The sequence below is a fragment of the Pinus tabuliformis genome, chromosome X, assembly GCF_031772625.1.
Source record: "Pinus tabuliformis cultivar Carrire ecotype Pingquan chromosome X, CPIR1, whole genome shotgun sequence".
In the NCBI taxonomy this organism is placed as follows: domain Eukaryota; kingdom Viridiplantae; phylum Streptophyta; class Pinopsida; order Pinales; family Pinaceae; genus Pinus; species Pinus tabuliformis.
The window spans coordinates 987,585,405-987,604,477 of NC_142308.1; the positions used below are offsets into that span (position 1 = coordinate 987,585,405).

The 19,073-nt window shown below is 42.1% G+C and overlaps 1 protein-coding gene across 2 annotated transcripts in view; it reads left to right on the top strand.

Annotated features, from left to right (window-relative positions):
• The first annotated feature begins 6,782 nt into the window (after window positions 1-6,782).
• LOC149143032 (uncharacterized) overlaps window positions 6,783-19,073 on the top strand; it is a 307,558-nt gene continuing 295,267 nt past the window's right edge. Inside the window, exons 1-2 of one of the 2 annotated variants that reach the window (XM_089450073.1) lie at window positions 6,783-7,267; window positions 8,307-8,481. In XM_089450073.1, the coding sequence (XP_089306199.1) occupies window positions 7,083-7,267; window positions 8,307-8,481 (360 nt within the window). In that variant the 5' untranslated portion in view covers window positions 6,783-7,082. The remainder of the gene's footprint in view (window positions 7,268-8,306; window positions 8,482-19,073) is intronic. The other variant, XM_089450074.1, reaches the window with a different exon arrangement.

Consider the following 19,073-nt stretch of genomic DNA (forward strand, 5'->3'; position numbering starts at 1 on the left):
TCTATTTTAATAAATCGCCCAAGTAAGTTACCCACCCGTTCTAAGAGCTTTAGATGGGTAAAGTGAATGGGAAAGTTGGGCAACCTTACCCAAATTGGAGTAGACATATCCGACATAGTGAGAGGATTAAAGCTTGGGAACTACTGCTTCACTGAGAGACCAACACATCCCCAAAACCATGGACCTTGGTCAATGATTCTCTGCATTTCTTCAAGATGTTTTAAGACCACAACGAAAAAACCTTTTGAACATAATATCATATCCAAATTATGGGTCTAGTTTAGGTAGACCCAATCTCTAAGAATAAATGACCAGGGCCAGAATATGTTGAAACAACATGTGATTGCCTTCTCTTGAAATTTTGCAGCCTTAAAATTCGTATCACCATTTGTCACTTCAAGGCATGGCATGTCCTTGTAATGTTCAACTACAAATCCCAGGTCTGAAAGATCCTTAACGAGCAAAGTGATGGAGCCAGGTTTAAGGACATCCTTGAAAGACATGGTTTTAGTAGCAAAAGGAGCCTCCCACCCTTGGCTCCCCTTTGAGCCCTGCAACGAGGAAAACATTAGAATCCTTTTTAATGCCACACTCTTTAAGAACTTATGACAAATTTTAATACGTCCTTTCGAAAAGGAGACATATCACTCCCAAAGGGACTCGAGTCTTGGTATGAATTCAAGCTACAAGGGAGGAGATGACATCACTCTCCCTAACCATGAAGCATTGTGACCTTCCAAACAATTTTTTGACAAAAATCAGAAAAGAAACAAGCTTTGTAGACTTGGTATCCTGAACGTAGGGTGAACTACATAGGTTTTGACTAATATCTGGTTGAGGAAAAATGACAAACACATTGTTGGCAAACCCGATCCACCCCTGGAAATTTTGGACAAACATTTTCCGAACACTTTGCGGCCATACTTCCAAATAAAGTGTTCCACACTCTCGAACAATCCCGTAATGACATTGTGACCACTTGGAGCCTGGCCACCAGAAAGCACGATGTCGATGTTCAAATTCTGGTCTGATTTTAAAGCCACTGTTTCACTGGGCATAACATGGACTGATAGTTGTCTATAGAGTTGCATAAATAACTTAACAATCTCCTATGGACTTCCAACAATGGTAGGTAGAGGGCTGCTAATGAACTTAACTTTTAATACGTTAGGTAGCAAGAGCTGATGATCGAAACTGTGGACATAAATATCCCTCGTTAGAGCCACTTTGTCTCGCCCCTACACTAGCGGTAATCTTCCAACCACTTATAGCGAGGTGCGGCACCACCGAACACTTTCTTTTCACCAATACTTATGTTCATGGACTACGCCTTAACATTCGATACTTAGTTTTATTTTTTGCTACCAAATATTATGATTAGCTTTTATACAAATCAACACCCATACACATTCATTATCACCAGCAATTAACACATATACACAATTGCAACATTATAAAGGGAGGGAAAACTCCCTGATATGAGTTTGCCCGATATCAATATATAATTTCCACTTTCATAAAAATACAAGTTAAACCTTGGAAACCCCAAGTTTACACTTAGCCAAATTTTCAATTGTGTCGTTTGCCCAACTCGAGCGCTCCTTGTCGTAACTGCGTCGCCACACCCAGGTGCCCTCCGCACGAGTCACACCTTCGTTTTGTCAAACCGGCACACCACCATCTCATCGTGCACGGCGCACCCTACCCGGGTCGCCCACCGCACGAGTCACCATTTCCTCCATTCAGGCATGCACGACGCGCCCACCGAGTCGCCTGTCCTCACGTCCTACCCGTTCACCCTTCGTTTCGTTAGTCGGGCGTGCCCGTCATGCCGCCTCACCCAACTCACCAAGATGCCAACTAAACACTATCACCAATGCTCACCCAACTCCTCCGTCGCACAAACCAACCAACTACACTTGCCCACCGTGCACGACTCGCCCTCACCTGAGTCGCCGTTCAACCGCACGAGTCACTGTCGTGTAACCCTGCCCGCTATACAATCGAATTCACCTGAACACTATTCAATCGTGTGCAGTCCGCCCGAAGTACGGGCACATTGACCTATGCCCTTGCGCACTTCTTCGACCTGTGCCTAACTCGCACCTCCAACCAACTCATTGTATGACTTTTGTTGTCTGTCGAATGATGTCTCAACTCATCCAACCATCCACCTATGTATATGGGCGGTGGCAAGGTCATGCCACCCAGTCGACCTTTGTTCAGCTCGCCCAGCCGACTCATTCCATATCGCACAGCTCGCCCGAAGGTTAGGTCGGCCCGCCCAACTCGTGGAACCGCCCACCTTAGCTCGCCCATCATCGCATAACTTTGTGTCGGCCCGTGGGTTGCTTGCCCATCTCGCCCACGCATATAAACATGCCATCCAAGACACCTTTCGCACATGCTCATCCGTGTCTCTTCGCTCGCACTTCACACGGTGATAAGGACTCGGACCGCAGGTCCTTACATCCTCCTCCACCTGAAGTCATTGTCGTCCTCGACAATATACCATCTCGGTAACCATCTGCAACCAAGATCATCATCTCATCCTTGGTCCATGATATCAACCAGTCCATATACTGCAAACATCCCTGCAACATATGTAAAACGACCGTCTCAACCATGTGTCATCCCATCCTGTGAACTGTCGTCAAGATACTCCAACATAATGCCACACATCTCTCTGCACATTGCTAGCCCTCATGACTCGAACTAGTCGGGTGATCAGTCCAACTGTCACGCTCAAATCATAAGAATGCACATCCTTATGCCTACACCAGTCTTTTCTCAGACTCTGCCACATCCTGGACTCACCAAGAATCTATCCCATGCTCAGGTCCATGGAAACTCCATCCCATCTGCAACATGCCATGATGCTAATGCCAAACCATTCCTGCATCACTTGTCATACCTGCTCAACCTGTTTTTAAGGACTCACTACCATGAGCAGCTAACAATGAGCCCCATCTTCTATGTCATCTAAGAAGATGTGGAGGGAGTAGAGCCTGAAGGCTCACCCTCACTAATAAGCTCAATCCATCTGTCAGGATCCTCTATCTCCATCCTCTATAGATATGCAACCCGATCCTCCCCCTGGACATTCGGCCTCACATAAACATCGTCGTCATCATCATCCTCAACTTCCTCTAGCCTTCTTGACAAATCCAAGATACTATCAGATAGTGTCCTGATAACCAATGACTGTTCAGTAAGCTTTGCCTCAGCAGTAGACAACCGCTTACACACATCATCCATGCGCTTTTCATCCTCCATCTGCATCACTGCTAGTTTACAATCAGGCCTTGTCACACCAATGGTTGGAACACCAATGGGTACATCTTCCCTTCCATCGTAAATGTACAGCTTTTTCAAATGTGGAACAATCATCGCATCATATTGTTTCAAGAATTCCATTCCCAACACAGCTTCATAGTCATCAATCTGCACTATAGTGAAGTCAACTTTCCTGGTCCACTCACCTAGTGTTGTGTCCACTCTTTCAGCTACACCAATCACAGAATCAGGAGGAGAATTCACTGTCTTCATTTGTGCCTTCACCGGTACAAACTTTAGCCCAATCCTTCTCGCAACATCCTCACTCATGAAGTTGTGAGTAGCCCCACTATCTACCATAGTGAGCACATCAACACCCCCAATCTTCATCCGAACATACTCCAAGCTGTTCCTTTCCGGATCTCTTCGAGAGACCACTTCCATAGCAGCTATAGCTCTAAGAATTTGCATCATCCCCACAAAAGTTTCTTCTTTCTTCGTATTAGACTATGCAATAGCAGCCACTTTCGGTCTGGAAGGACAATTCTTCACATATCCAACACTTCAATGGTTTCTTCGTCTTCGACTTATCATCCGATTTTGAAGCATCATCTTTCTTCTTCTCTTTCAGCTTATCAAACTTCTTCTTTTTCTCATCAGAAGTTTCATCATAATGCTCCACCAGTCGATCCATAACAGCAAAAGCTTCCTCAAGTGTCTTAATCTTCTGCCTCTTCACTTCATTGCATGCCCAAGGTTTCAGCCCAATGATAAAGTTGAACACCTTGTCCCTTTCCGCCATGTCCGGAAGTTCCAGAACTGCACTTGCAAACTCTTGCTGATATGTCTGTAAGTTCTCTATCTGCTTAATAAACTTAATCTTCATTCTTGCTTCCCATGTTTCATCCTGAGGACTAAATTGGATCTGCAAAGCCTTCTTCATGTCAACCCACGAAGTTATGTCATCGGCACTACCATTGGCAATCTGATCCATCCTCCTTTGCCACCACATCTTAACATCCTTCGTTAAGAATTGAGTAGCCACTTTCACTTTTGTCTCATCATCATATAGACCCAAGCATTCCAAGTATCGCTCCATATCCCATAGAAAGTTACCAAAAGTTTTTGCACTCCTTGTACCATCATAAGATTCCGATTCCTTGATTTTCACATGAGACACTCCTCCACCTTAGTTATGCCTCATGACCTTCTTCAACACCGCTATCTCATCTTTTGCTTCATCAAGAGATTTCCGCAAGTTCAAGATTTCTACCAAACCTCGGTCCCTTGCCTCCCCAATCTCCTTGACTTCATCTTCAAGTTGTGTACACTTAAGATCAGTGTACTCATATTGAGTCCGGAGTTCATCGAGTTCTTCTCTCATCTTCGCATTGGCTTCTTGATCTTTAAGGATCCCGGCCACCCTCGAAGTCCAGAAAGAATCCAATTCTTCCATCCTTTCCAATACTCTGTTTATGAAAGCTTCGATTGCATTGTGGCTAGATTCACCCGTCACAACATGAGTTTCACTTGCCATCTCTGCCATCAGCTTCCTTCTTTGTGATCTAGTATAAACCATCCACTAGCTTCACCAACTGTGAACTTGCTCTTCAGCAAATTCCCTTTGCACTTCACCAAGTTCCCTGCAAAACTGAACCAACCCTTAATTTCACTTGTATGTGAGATCAACTTCCTTCACCTACAAGTCACTTTCACCAACTTCCTGCAAAACTTGAGCTTCCTTCCAAGTTTTCAGCCTTGCTCTGATACCAACTGTCACGCCCTGACACTAGCGGTAATCTTCCAACCACTTAAAGCGAGGTGCGGCATCACTGAACATTTTCTTTTCATCAATACTTATGTTCATGGACTACGCCTTAACATTTGATACTTAGTTTTATTTTTCGTTACCAAGTATTATGATTAGCCTTTATAGAAATGAACACCCATACACATTCATTATCATCAGCAATTAACACATATACACAATTGCAACAGTATAAAGGGAGGGGCAACTCCCTGATATGAGTCTGCCCGATATCAATATATATTTTCCACTTTCATAAAAATACAAGTTAAACCTTGGAAACCCCAAGTTTACACTTAGCCAAATTTTCAACCGTGTCATTTGCCCAACTCGGGTGCTCCTCGTCGTAACCGTGTCGCCACACCCGGGCGCCCTCGGCATGAGTCACACCTTCGTTTTGTCAAACCGGCACACCATCGTCTTGTCGTACACGGTGCGCCTTACCCGGGTCGCCCATCGCACTTGTCACCACTTCCTCCGTTCAGGCGTGCACAGCGCGCCCACCCTGTCGCCCATCCGAACGTCCTACCCGTTCACCGTTCACCCTTTGTTTCGTTGGTCGGGCGCACCCTTCGTGCCAACTCACCCAACTCATTGAGATGCCAACCGAACACTATCACCAATGCTCACCCAACTCCTTCGTAGCACAAACCAACCGACCGCACTTGCCCACCGTGCACGGTGCGCCCTCACCCAGGTTGCCGTTCAACCGCACGGGTCACCATTGTGCAGGTTTGCCCGCTGTCCAACCGAAGTCATCCGAACGCTGTTCAACGGTGCGCAGTGCGCCTGAAGTGCAGGCACATAGACCTGCGCCCCTTCGCACTTCTTCGACCTGCGCCTAACTCGCACCTCCAACCAACTCGTCGTATGATTTGTGTTGTCTGTCGAATGATGTCTCAACTCGTCCAGCCATCCGCCTATGTATATGGGCAGTGGCAAGGTTGTGCCGCCCGACCAACCTTTGTTCAGCTCGCCTAGCCAACTCGTTCCATATCGCACAGCTCGCCCAAAGGTTGGGTCGGCCCACCCAACTCGTGGGACCACCCACCTTAGCTCGCCCATCATTGCATAACTTCGTGTCGCCCTGTGGGTTGCTTTCCCAGCTCGCCCACGCATATAAACATGCCATCCAAGACACCTTTCGCACGCGCTCATCCGTGTCTCTTCGCTCGCACTTTACACGGCGATAAGGACTTGGACCACAGGTCCTTACACACTTGCTTTTGTGAAAAAACATGTCCATTGAAAATTTGTTCCTTTATCACTATTGTCACTAATAAAAGAGATTTTGATGATAGAAGATATTATAAAAAAGGTTATGTATTAAAAATGTAAAATAAAATAAATAAATCATAAACACGCCATCATAGACATGAAAAACACCCAAAAAAAAAAAAAAAATACCCTATTTGTATAATTAGATTAAACATAGAGGAAATTGAGATTTAACATATATATAAATTTGGATTTAGAAGAATTAGTAGTTCGTTTGCTGATATTCTGGCAAATCAACGCCTAACATTAAATTTATGATTTAGCTAAAATTGAGATGTCTAAAAACGCTAAAAGACACATCCACCCGTTTAACTTTATCACATAAAACCAACCTATCATTTATCATAATCAAACTCTCATGAGAAAATAAACAAACTATTGATCCAACCACTCGAGACACTCAAACAAATATTTAAAATATCATAGGATTCAGAGTTAAAGGGTTTCAATAAAAAACAATCGGGGTTGAGGGCTACCCATACCAATGGCCATGCTTTGATATGAAATAAAATGGTCGAGGGTTTAATGGCAAGCACTTTACTGCCTTTCGATTCTTCCATTTACATTCAGCTGCCTGTGAAACTGGCAACGCCCATGGATGGATGGACAGCCCACCAATGACAATAAGAAGAGGAAGAGGAGGTGGACCATTGAGCCGGATTTAGGCCGAAGTAAGAGACTAGGAAGTCAGGACGGTGACCCGTGGGCGTAGGGAAAGGCGATGGAAGATCGGGTGGAAGAGATGAGACCTGCTTCTCCAGTTGAGAATGGTGGTGTACGCGAGGGAACCGCGCAGGAGGAGGTCTTGGGCTCGACTCTCACCAGGCAGAAAGTCGCAGCGGCCAAGCAGTATATTGAGAACCATTACAAGGCTCAGATGAAGAATCTTCAGGAGCGCAGGGAGAGGTACCGTCAAAATTGAAATGCTCATGCTTGCACGAATTGGTTTCGTTATTTGTGGCCCTTGTTGTTTCTTTGCCCGCGTCCTAGGGTATATGTGCGTATACACGCCCGAGAAGTGGACCAGTGACCAATTGTTGCGAATAACTTAATGGGGCAACTCACAGGCTGACCACTTTTAGACAGTTTTGATCATGGACCCTTTTTAACCGTGGCGCCAATGCCTTATTGTGTTGGGTTTTTTATACAATGCAGTAGAGTTTCCATTTCATCCATGCATTCACATGGTATGGTGTGACAATACCCCCCTTCCATGGGATGCTGATATGATCCGTACCCGAAATTCATTCAAGTTGGAATTAATATACATTACCATTTCATCTGCCAATCCTTGATATATCAAGGTGATAGCTTGCACGAAAACCATAATTATACATAATGTTCCTTTACTCTTCAAAGTGTCCCGTCTCATTGAATGCTGTGATTAGTGATGGCTCAGCCTGAATGGCGAATTCGGTATTCCGGCTGATTTAGAGTGTGTTTGTTTATAATTATGAAAATTAGAGCATCAACTTTATTTAACCTTAGTCAGGGTTTCAATAAGACAGCTACAAACCGTGTTACCCAAATTTATTTTGGCACTTCTCCAATTATAGACTTCAATGGCAACCATTATCTTGCACGTGCGACTTTATGGTTTCCTTATTGATCAGTAGTTGAGGAACTTGCCTTTTATATAACAACTGCTTCTTGGACAGAAATCTGGGGAGATTGATGGGCTGATTAATGTCTATATTGGATGAATTCCCTTGTATACTCTATTTTTGAATAAACATTAAGCGATGTTCATTTCCTATGTTTGATCTTTGTACCCATTTTCTGAGGTCTTTGTTTTGCAGGCCACTTTGTATGTTCAGTTGTTTGTCTGTTTGGATGTGGTTATTTGCCCAAAGGATCGCTGTAGTTTTAAAATTCTATACTTCTGCTTAGATTAAGTGTGTTTGTAACAATCATGATTTTTAACAGATTATATATTCTGTGCCAGACGATGGGTGTTAGAACGACAATTAGCTTCGTCAGGTGTATCAGAAGAAGAACAAATGCATCTTATTAAAGATCTTGAACGGAAGGAGACGGAGTACATGCGTCTACAACGACACAAGATGGGTGTGGATGACTTTGAACTGTTGACTATTATTGGCAGAGGAGCTTTTGGAGAGGTAATTTAACTGTTCCATATGATTTATCGTGAGCAAATGATATTCTTTGGTGATCTCGTGCACCTTTTCTAAGACACGTATAGCTGGTGCACGCCAAAAAGAAAAAGAGTGGTTATAGATGAAATTATATTTCCGCTTTGTTGCCAGGGTGAATTTGTTTCTTATATAATTTATCTTGGATTTGTTATTGGGCAAATCTTATTGTACCATAAAGCTTTCAAGATGGCCATGTGATTAAATTAGTTTTTCGCTATCAAGGATCAGTCAGTTAATCTTCCTTGCCACATTAATTTGACGTGAAATCAAGTTTATTAATACAGAATGAGGCATATCTCTTTATATTATCTTACTCACATCATTGCACCACCTTACTCTAACTTCATGCAAAATTGGTTCTAAAATTGCATAAACTTAAACCATCTCTGTTTAACCTTGAACCGTCTGTAGATTTCTAGTTGATCTCACGTGAACTCCATATTAATATTTCTAGTTGATTTCATGTGATCTCCATATTACCTTGGCGTAAGTCCTCTTATCATAGTCTAATCGTTTTGTTTAACATCATGCTAGTGGATCTGTAAACTGTCATGGATATTCCATTAGAACAATTTGTCACAATAGATCTTACAAGTTTCTGCAAACTCTTTGTTTTTTTCCTATGTTACAATATTTGGGGAAAACCCTTGAGTACTTCCCCTCATTTCGAGGATGTTACACAAGGAAAACCCTAGAATCTTCAAGGCATAAGGCCAGTCAACAACAGGGCTTGAAGCCATCACAACAATGTACTTATGAAGAGCTCAATATGTCACTTGCGAGAATTGAACTTGGGTGGGAGGATAGCAATCATTCCTCCCAACCACCCTAGCTAGACATAATTGACCCTACAAACTCTTTGTTGCGCAATGGTTTAGTTAAGATTTAGATTTACTATTACTAGTTTAGTGCACAAAACACAAAAATAAATTGAGACTGAACTAAACAAAACTAAAGCAAATACCACACCATCCACACAAATTACACAAGATATACCCTAGGAAATCCAATATGGGAAAACTTGGCCAGAAGGTGAGGATTATGCCTTGCCCTTTTCTTCTTAGATATGAAATGCAAATACAAAGAAAGGTGAGCTCACTATGGAATTGCCATTGACACTGCCACATGTGTGGCTGCTATAGGGTCTTCTACTTCCTTTTGTTTTGCTCCAATATCCCACTTCTTTGCTTAGCTTCACTAAGTAATAGTAAATCAATAAAACAAGAATGGAACCCCTTCGTTTCTTAGTGGCCTAGTATTTAACAATGTCTTGATAGTGGTCTAGGGTTAGGGTTAGGGTTTTTACATGCTTCATCTTTGGATTAGGATTAGGGTTTCACCCCCTCTAGAATCTTTTTGAAATTTTGCATGTGTGAGTAATGGGAGCCGATGTGGCATGCACTTGGCACCATGGTGGTCAATAAGATAGGTCAACTTGTAGGAGGCATAAATTCCTCAAATGAACTCCTATTGAGGTGATCTTTGTGCTATTGGTAGGTTCTTGATGTGTAGAACAATATCGAGAGGCTACACTTTATGTCCATGAAGATTTGACTCCAAAAATGGTTATTTATTGCCTCAAACAATGTATAGAAGTTCCAGTGCCCCAAATCACCAAAAGTGGACTTGCCCCTAAAACCCTACAAGCCATAAGCTCCAGTTTTTCCACCCAAAAAGTACCAAAATAGACAACAAATTATAGAGTGATTCATTTTGGATCATATCTCCCTATTTTGGTAGGATTTTATTGCACAAAATCTTTTATTGAAGGAGGCGGGAAAATTTTTCCTCTGCATTCTTTGTCGAGTACCATTTGGCATTGCCCAAAAGTTGTCCTTTCAAATTAACTTGCTAGAGTACATGTTGCCCTTGTCTAGTTGTTCTAGACTTTTGCAATACTATATCCTCTACTAACTATGCTTGAGCTATTGGTGCAAAGTCCTTTATGGTAGGTAGGACTTACTTGTTATTTTCTTGGTCTAAATATGGAAGGATTATAGAATCATATTTTTTACATTATCAACTCAGTAAGTGTGCATAGATGGAAGTAGACTTAGTATGCATGCATTATCATCTACCTTCTCTAACACTTCAAAGGACCACATTATGGAGCCATGATCTTCTTACTAGGAACTTGTAGCTTTTCTTTGTTCGAATACAACCAAACTTGGTCTCCTACCTCGAATGTCTTCTCAATTTTGTGTTGGTCATGTCAAGCCTTGCACTTTTCTTGTGACTTATTCAATGTCTCTTGCATTTGCAATGTTGCAAATAGATGTATCTATTCTCATCAATACATTTTTGAGTCTTCAATGCTTCTCTTGTGGTGTCTTCCCTAACTTCTCCTTGCTGTCCTCCATATAGAACATCTAGAGTTGAAGGTGGCAAATATCTAAAGCAAGTTTCAAAAGGGGACTTATTGGTGGGAGTGTGGACCGCTCTATTATAAGTATGTTGAATATAAGTCAAATCTCCATCCCAAGTTCTTGGATGCTTTTCACCATAACCCTCAAAATTTGAATTAATTTTATGTTCACTATTTTTATTTACCCATCTATTTGCGGATGGAAAGCATTAGATCTCTTCAATTTGGTGTCCATTTTTTGCCAAAGTGTCATCCAAATTCAATATTTCTATTTGAGATGATGCTTCTTGGTATCCCAAAGTGCACCCAAACCTTTTCAAATAACATGATTGCCATATCTTGTTCTTGTAGAAATATGTAACTAGGTTCGGTCTTCATAATATGTAATGCACTGTTGATCTTTGTATATTGTAAAAAGAAAAAGAAAATTATTCTTATAATTTTATATAGCATGTGTTTCATGCTGAAGGTTAATTTATTTTAGGTCAAAGCACCCATTGAGTGCTTCTAGGTTTTGTCCTAGAGTCAATAAGTCAAAGAGTCATTGTCGTATGTAAAAGATCCCATTGGGCATCTTGTAACATGTCAAAATAATTATTTTTGAGTCAAAAGTGTCAAATTACCCCTTCAAGACCAAGTCGGCCTGGTAGCAGAGAAGTCGGCCTAATTAGGGAAATTCGTCATCCTGGAAGGGCTATATATAAGAGACCATTCGACCTCATTTGGAGAATCATTCACTCATTCATCAAGGAAGAAATAACAAGAAGGAAAAAGGCAAGCGAAGGACTAAAAGGAAGAATGAAGTCAAAATTTCTGATTTTTACACACTCTCTCTCAAGTGTGAAGAAAGGCTAGGGTTTTTGCAACATCAAGGCCAAAGTTTTCAAGTCATCAAAGAAGGGTCGAAATTGGAAGAGAAGAAGTCGATTTGGTCACCTACAAGTCTTTGAAGAGGAAGCAACCCAAGCGAAGGAAGGAGGAAGCCTTAGGAGCCCTAATTCACCCACATGTGCGAAGTTACAACTAGCTGCAGGTGGTCGAAAATTTCAAACTTGCAGTGAGGGCCGAAATCTGAAGTTGGGTGTCGAAGTTCAGCAATTAGAAGAGATTTGACTTGGTTTGGCTCGATAAGAAGAAAGACATCCTCCAAAACGTTTGTGTTAAATTATGATATGTTCTATGCTTAGAGCAGTTTACTTATCTTTCCTTTTATTATCCACAGATTAGCAATCACATGTACATTAAGTAAAGTGCATATAGAACATTTAAGCGATCAACAGAAAACAAGCCAAGACAAGAGACACAAGATGTGGCGGCTAGCCAGGGACAAACCCCAATATGGGGAAACCCTTTGATCAAATCTTCTTTTATCTTCAATAATTTAGTAGAGAGAAATAGTACAAAATTTTGATTTACATTAGCAGCATCAACGACATCAGCCCTAAACTAGGGCAGTCAATATTTGCTAAACCGGAGGTCGGATCACCTTGATTCTTGTGCCAAAAAATGTGGCCTTCCAAAGAGAGTCAGCTTCACCTACTGCGCAGTCCAGAGAGAGAGAATGTTGGTCAATGCTAGTCAAAGTTCCGATCTGTAGTTTGTAAACCCTAGAAAATTGCGTCCTTCCCATGTGTGAGAGAGAGACCTTTCTGCGTAGGAGAGAGAAGACTCTTTTTTTGCACAGGAGAGAGAGAGAGATGTGATGAGAAGTGAGTGTGCAAATGAGGAGAATGCTCCTTGTATTTATATGCAAAACGTTGATGATGAATAGATGTGTCTGTTGGGCTTCTGAGCCTACATAAGTTGTTGGCTGACTTTGACAATTAGTCCATAATCTAAATAAATTCATATCTCCATAAATACTTATTGGAATCGGATGATCTTTAGATCAATCCTACACCTCTCGACGAGAGGAATCCAAGAAAAATATAATCAGCCATGAATAAGGTGACCCACATGAAGTTTGGCCCTAGTTGCCAATTTTAACACTCCCTCTCAACTAGGGAGAACTTCATCTGCAATTTGTCGGACTGTCACTGCTGTCCATCCATCAAATGCACTATCCGGTGTGGCTTGATCCTTCTGCTCTGCTCTGTTTGCTTTGCTTTGCTTTGCTCGGCTCTGCTCTGCTTTGCTCAAATTATGAAGAAGAAGAAATGATCGAGGATGTATCATACCATCCTCCACTGACCCGAAGTCAATGTCAGAGTGTGTACCACTCCCACTGGTCCCAGACCAGTATCATTGATCCCAGATCAATGAAGGTCATCCTAGCATAGGGAGTACGGTAGATACAACGATGCGTCCATCGATACTACTATGGTCCCTATCCTCATTTCCCTGCTCATTGATCAGATGAGAGGTACTTCCCATGAGTCCCAGACTGCATGGGTAGGATGCCTCGATAGGAGAACTAATCATCTTGTCCACAGGAGAGTGAATCGTCTTGTCCACAGGAGAGCGAATCATCCTGTCCACAGGAGAGCGAATCATCCTGTCCAGTGGATGCCATAGAGAACTAATCATCCTGGCCCACAGGAGAACGAATCATCCTGTTCCACAATTGCCATGGAGAACACATCATCCAGGCCCACAGGAGAACTAATCATTCTGTTCCATAGTCGCCACGAGGTGTCACAGGGGAAGGTTGAACCTTTTACCCTGTACAAAGTGCACCAACAAGGGATGGTGAGTCACCCTGTGGTCATATGTCGCTCCAAGAAGTACCCCGTGCCCCCTTGGAGCTCCCAGAGCTCAGTACATCATACTTGATCCTCATCAGAGGGTCTTTGAATGACACCAAGTCGTTCTCGGAAAGTCAGGAATTTGATCTTTCCTAGGGGCTTTGTTAGAATGTCGACGACCTGTTCATCTGTACCGATATGTTGGAGCCTTATTGCTCCTCTCTGCACCATATCTCGAATATAGTGGTACCTGATATCGATATGCTTGGAGTGATCATGAAATACGGGATTTTCTGATAAACGGATCCCGCTCTGGTTGTCACATAAAATCATGGTGGTATCCAATGTAAATCCAAACAACTCACTAAAGAGCTTTCGCAACCAGATTGCCTCACAGGAGGCCATGCTAGCAGCAATGTATTCTGCCTTGGCGGTGCTCAGAGCCACCGACTTCTGCTTCTTGCTCATCCAGGATATCGAGGCAGATCCCAAAGAGAAACAGCACCCGGATGTGCTCTTCCGATCCTCCACATTGCCTGCCCAATCAACATCAGTATACCCAAGTAGTCTCACATTTCTGGCAGTGTATCTTAATCCATGAGTGATTGTGCCACGAAGATATCTCAGCAGATTCTTGGCACCAATCCAATGTGAGTGACGAGGCTCAACCATATGTTGGCTCAAAGTGTTGACTGCAAAGCATATATCCGGATGGGAGTTCACCAAGAACATCAATGCTCTGACAAGCTGTCGATACTCGGTAGCATTTCGTTAAACAGGTTTGGCAGCACTACTGCTTAACTTCTTAAAGTTAAGCTCCATCTGGGTAGTTATGGTCTTGCAGTCCACCATGCCGAATCTTCCCAGTATCTTCACCACATACTTTCCTTGAGATAGGAAAATCTCCCCTGGTTTCTGCCAGACTTTGAGTCCTAGGAAATAGTGCACGAGTCCTAGATATTTCATCTCGAATTCACAAGCCATCTCCCTCTTACATTTGTGAATGAGAGGGTCTGCACCTGTTAGGAAAAGGTCGTCAACATAAAGCACCAGTATGAGAGGCTTGTCATCTATAACCTTAAAGTAAAGGTTAGGGTCGGCTTCACTCCTAGTGAATCCTAGCTTCATCAAGTAGCTATCAATCCTCTCATACCATGCTTGGGGTGCTTGCTTTAGCCCATAGAGGGCCTTCTTCAATCTGCACACATGAGATTCTCGATCATAAATCTCAAATCCTTCAAGTTGCTCCACATAGACCTCTTCTTTGATCGAATCATGTAAGAATGCAGTCTTGACATCCATCTGATGTAGGTTCCATCCTTGCGAAGCAGCAAGGGCTATGATCGAGCGGATAGTGGTATATCGAGCAACAGGTGCAAATATCTCGTCATAGTCTATACCTTCCTTCTGGGAGAAGCCTTGAGCGACAAAACGAGCCTTATACTTTTCCATACTTCCATCAGCTGCATGCTTTATCTTGTAAAGCCATTTAGAAGTGACAACTGTCTTGTCCTGGGGTCTGGGGACCACATCCCAGACATCGTTCTTCATAATAGACTGATATTCTTCGGTTATAGCATCCTTCCATAATTGATGCTTGATGACATCTGTGAATGATGAAGGCTCATTTTGGATGATCGCGCTCATGATAGTCAGGTATCCCTGATACCTGTTCGGCTTCTTACTTTCACGGAAGGTTCCATGGGGAGCTGTGTGTTCTTCAGCGTAATCAAGTGTCCCCCTAAGCCATGAAGGCTTCTTCCTTGAAGAGGAAGGCTTAGGTGGTGGTGGATCAATAGGATCCATAGGTTCTTCCACATCAGGCATTGTCTCATCTTCCTTTTCCTTCGGTTCCTTGGTGTTAGCTTCTTTAGATCCCCTTAAATTAGGAAGATTGTCTATTTTGCTAAGAGCCATATCTTCGTCAAAGGTGACATCATGACTAATCTCGACTTCTCTTTGACCAACTACATAGATTCTATAGCCCTTAGTATTTTTGCTATAACCCACGAAGATTCCTTTCTTTCTAGATGCACCCAATTTATTCCTTTTCTCTTTCAGTGCATGAAAATATACAGGGCTTCCAAAAATTCTTAAATAAGATACGTCAGGTTTCTTACTAGTGAACATTTCTTCAGGAGTTTTGGAACCCAATGCTTGATGAGGGCATTGGTTTTTTACATATACGACGGTGTTTGTAGCTTCGGCCCATAGAAACTTTGAAAGTCTTTGATCATGGAGCATAGCACGGACAACTTCCACAATCGTACGGTTCTTCTTTCTGCCACACCATTCTGCTCAGGAGTATAGGGTGTAGTGGTATCCCTCTTAATGCCAGCCTCTTTGCAAAAGTCATGAAACTCATTGGATTCATATTCATTCCCATTATTAGTCCTTAGGATCTTGATCTTCTTTTCGGTTTGATTCTTGATCAAGGCTTTGAAGTGTCGAAACTAGGAGAACACTTCATCCTTCTTTTTCAAGAAATATATCCAAGTCTTGCAAGAATAATCATCTGTAAAAGTGAGGTAATATAAATTCCTCCCAAGGAGTTAACAGTCATCATACTGGATATGTCTGATTGAACTAATTGCAATATATCGGAGGTCTTGCTTTGGCTTGAGGGGAATGGTCCTCTTTTTATATTTCCTTCGGCACATACTAGACATACACCTTCTTGCTCTAATCTGAACTCGGGCATCCTGATCACCATTTTTCTTACATCAGGTAGAGCTTTATAATGAAGGTGAGCAAACCTCTGATGCCATGGTTCGAACTGAAGATATGTGTCACAAGTCATGACACCCAGTGGACTTCCTCTGACCTGATATAATGGATCAACTCGAAACCCAAGAGTAAAAGCATCTTTATAGTCCTTTTTCCATACACGTACCTTGCCATTGCTGAAAGCCACCTTGTAGCCTTTGTCTTCCATTGCCGAAATGGACACCAGGTTCTTTTTGAGATCAGGTACATATAATACGTCTTGTAAGTGGATGGTATTACCCTGATTCAAATGAAGAGTGACTTTTCCTATGCCTTTCACGGGATATTTTGAATTGTTTCCAAGAACAATTTCTAGGTTGGTTTCTTTCTCTACTAGATTATAGAGAGCTTCTTTGTAACTAGTGAAGTGCCTTGAGGCATCACTATCAATAAGCCAATTTCCCAGCGAGTCCGTGGGAGCAGTGGTAGATAATACTCATCTTGCTTATTGTCAACAGTGTTAGATTCACACCTGGAATTTCTTACCTTCTTGAATGGTTGTCCTCTTCCTTGATTTCCAACACTCCTTTTACCTCGGCATTTGATCTGCCATTTCTTTGATTGCCTTGAGAGGGATTTTGATCATCATCCCGGTGTGAGTTCCTTTTATCAGAACACTCCCTTGCATAGTGACTTGGTTTATTGCAATGGTAACATCGTCCTTTTCCACCCTTTGGTCCAGTCTTCCTTTTGGATTTAGTCTCGGAATTGTTTCTTCTTTTAGCATGAGAAGAAAAGGTAGCGGGATGACCTTTAAGTGTGGGCATTTCCTGTTCTTCCATTCTAGTTTCTTCTTGAATACATCTAGCCATTAATTCCTCAAATCCAGGAATTACATTATTGTTGAGGAGAGTAGTCCTGAATATATACCATTCAGATGGTAGTCCTCCAAGAGTTGTGAGTGCCATTTCCCTGTCAGGAATTACTTCCCTAATAGATAGGAGATCGTTCTTGATCTCGGTGATCCTTAAGAAATATGCTTGCATATTTTCATCTTTGCCCTTCTTAATTTCCTTCAGCTTATTTCTAAGAAACAGAACTTGATTTGCATCATTAACTTTAAATAAACTCACCAGTCTATCGTAGATTTCCTTGGAGGTGTTCAACTCAGAAACATAGGCCACCAAGCGCTTGTCGATAGAGTCCCGAATGATCTTCTTTGCTTTGACTTCTCCCTTGGTCCATTTGTTCCTGGCAGCAGCGTATGCATTTGATGGAGGCTCGACAACTTTGCCTCTCACATGGTCCAACACTTCTTGTTCTTCTAATGTTAGATCGAGAGACATCTTCCATTCGTGGTAGTCAGACTTCTCACGGAGTTTGTCTTCAACAGGGAAGTGTGTTGAGGACCCCATAGTTCTTTTTAGATAGCCTTGTCTTCGGTGATTGCTCTTGCTTTGGCTCTTGCTTAGGCTTTGTCTTCACCTCAGCTTTGATACCATGTTAAATTATGGTCTGTTCTATGCTTAGAGCAGTTTACTTGACCCCATAGTTCTTTTTAGATAGCCTTGTCTTCGGTGATTGCTCTTGCTCTGGCTCTTGCTTAGGCTTTGTCTTCACCTCAGCTTTGATACCATGTTAAATTATGGTATGTTCTATGCTTAGAGCAGTTTACTTATCTTTCCTTTTATTATCCACAGATTAGCAATCACATGTACATTAAGTAAAGTGCAGATAGAACATTTAAACGATCAACAGAAAACAAGCCAAGACAAGAGACACAAGATGTGGCGGCTAGCCAGGGACAAACCCCAATATGGGGAAACCCTTTGATCAAATCTTCTTTTATCTTCAATAATTTAGCAGAGAGAATAGTATAAAATTCTGATTTACATCAGCAGCATCAACCCTAAACTAGGGCAGTCAATATCTGCCAAATCGGAGGTCGGATCACCTTGATTCCTGTGCCAAAAAATGTGGCCTTCCAAAGAGAGTCAGCTTCACCTACTGCACAGTCTAGAAAGAGAATGCTGGTCAATGCTGGTCAAAGTTTCGATTTGCAATTTGTAAACCATACAAAATTGCGTCCTTGCTTCCCACGTGTGAGAGAGAGACCTTTCTGCGCAGGAGAGAGAAGAGACTCTTTTTCTACACAGGAGAGAGAGAGGGATGTGATGAGAAGTGAGTGTGCAAATGAGGAGAATGCTCCTTGTATTTATATGCAAAACGTTGATGATGAATAGATGCGTCTATTGGGCTTCTGAGCCTACATAAGTTGCTGGCTGACTTTGACAATTAGTCCATAATCTAAATAAATTCATATCTCCATAAATACTTATCGGAATCGGATGATTTTTAAATCAATCCTACACCTCTCGACGAGAGGAATCCAAGAAAAATATGATCAACCATGAATAAGGTGACCCACATGAAGTTTGGCCCTAGTTGCCAATTTTAACAATTTGACTTGGTCTTGGAAGGGTCTTGGTCTAGAGGTCTTGGAATTTGTCATTTGAAGAATCTATACGAAGAGAAGCTATTTTCATGGGTTTTCCTCTCTAGGAGAGGTTTTGGCCCTGGCTAGCAACCTTCATCTTGTTTCCTTGTGTATTATTGATCTCCATGTTTTTGGTAGTTGTTTGATGATAATAACAACATAACAATAAGAGAAGAAGAAGCTAATAAGAAAGAAAAGTAAAAGAATATCACAGGCAGTTATCAAGTTCAAGAGAAATCACTTCAATTGGAGCCCTATTGATTTCTCAACAGTTCCTTGATGGTCTTTTTATAGGGCATGGCAG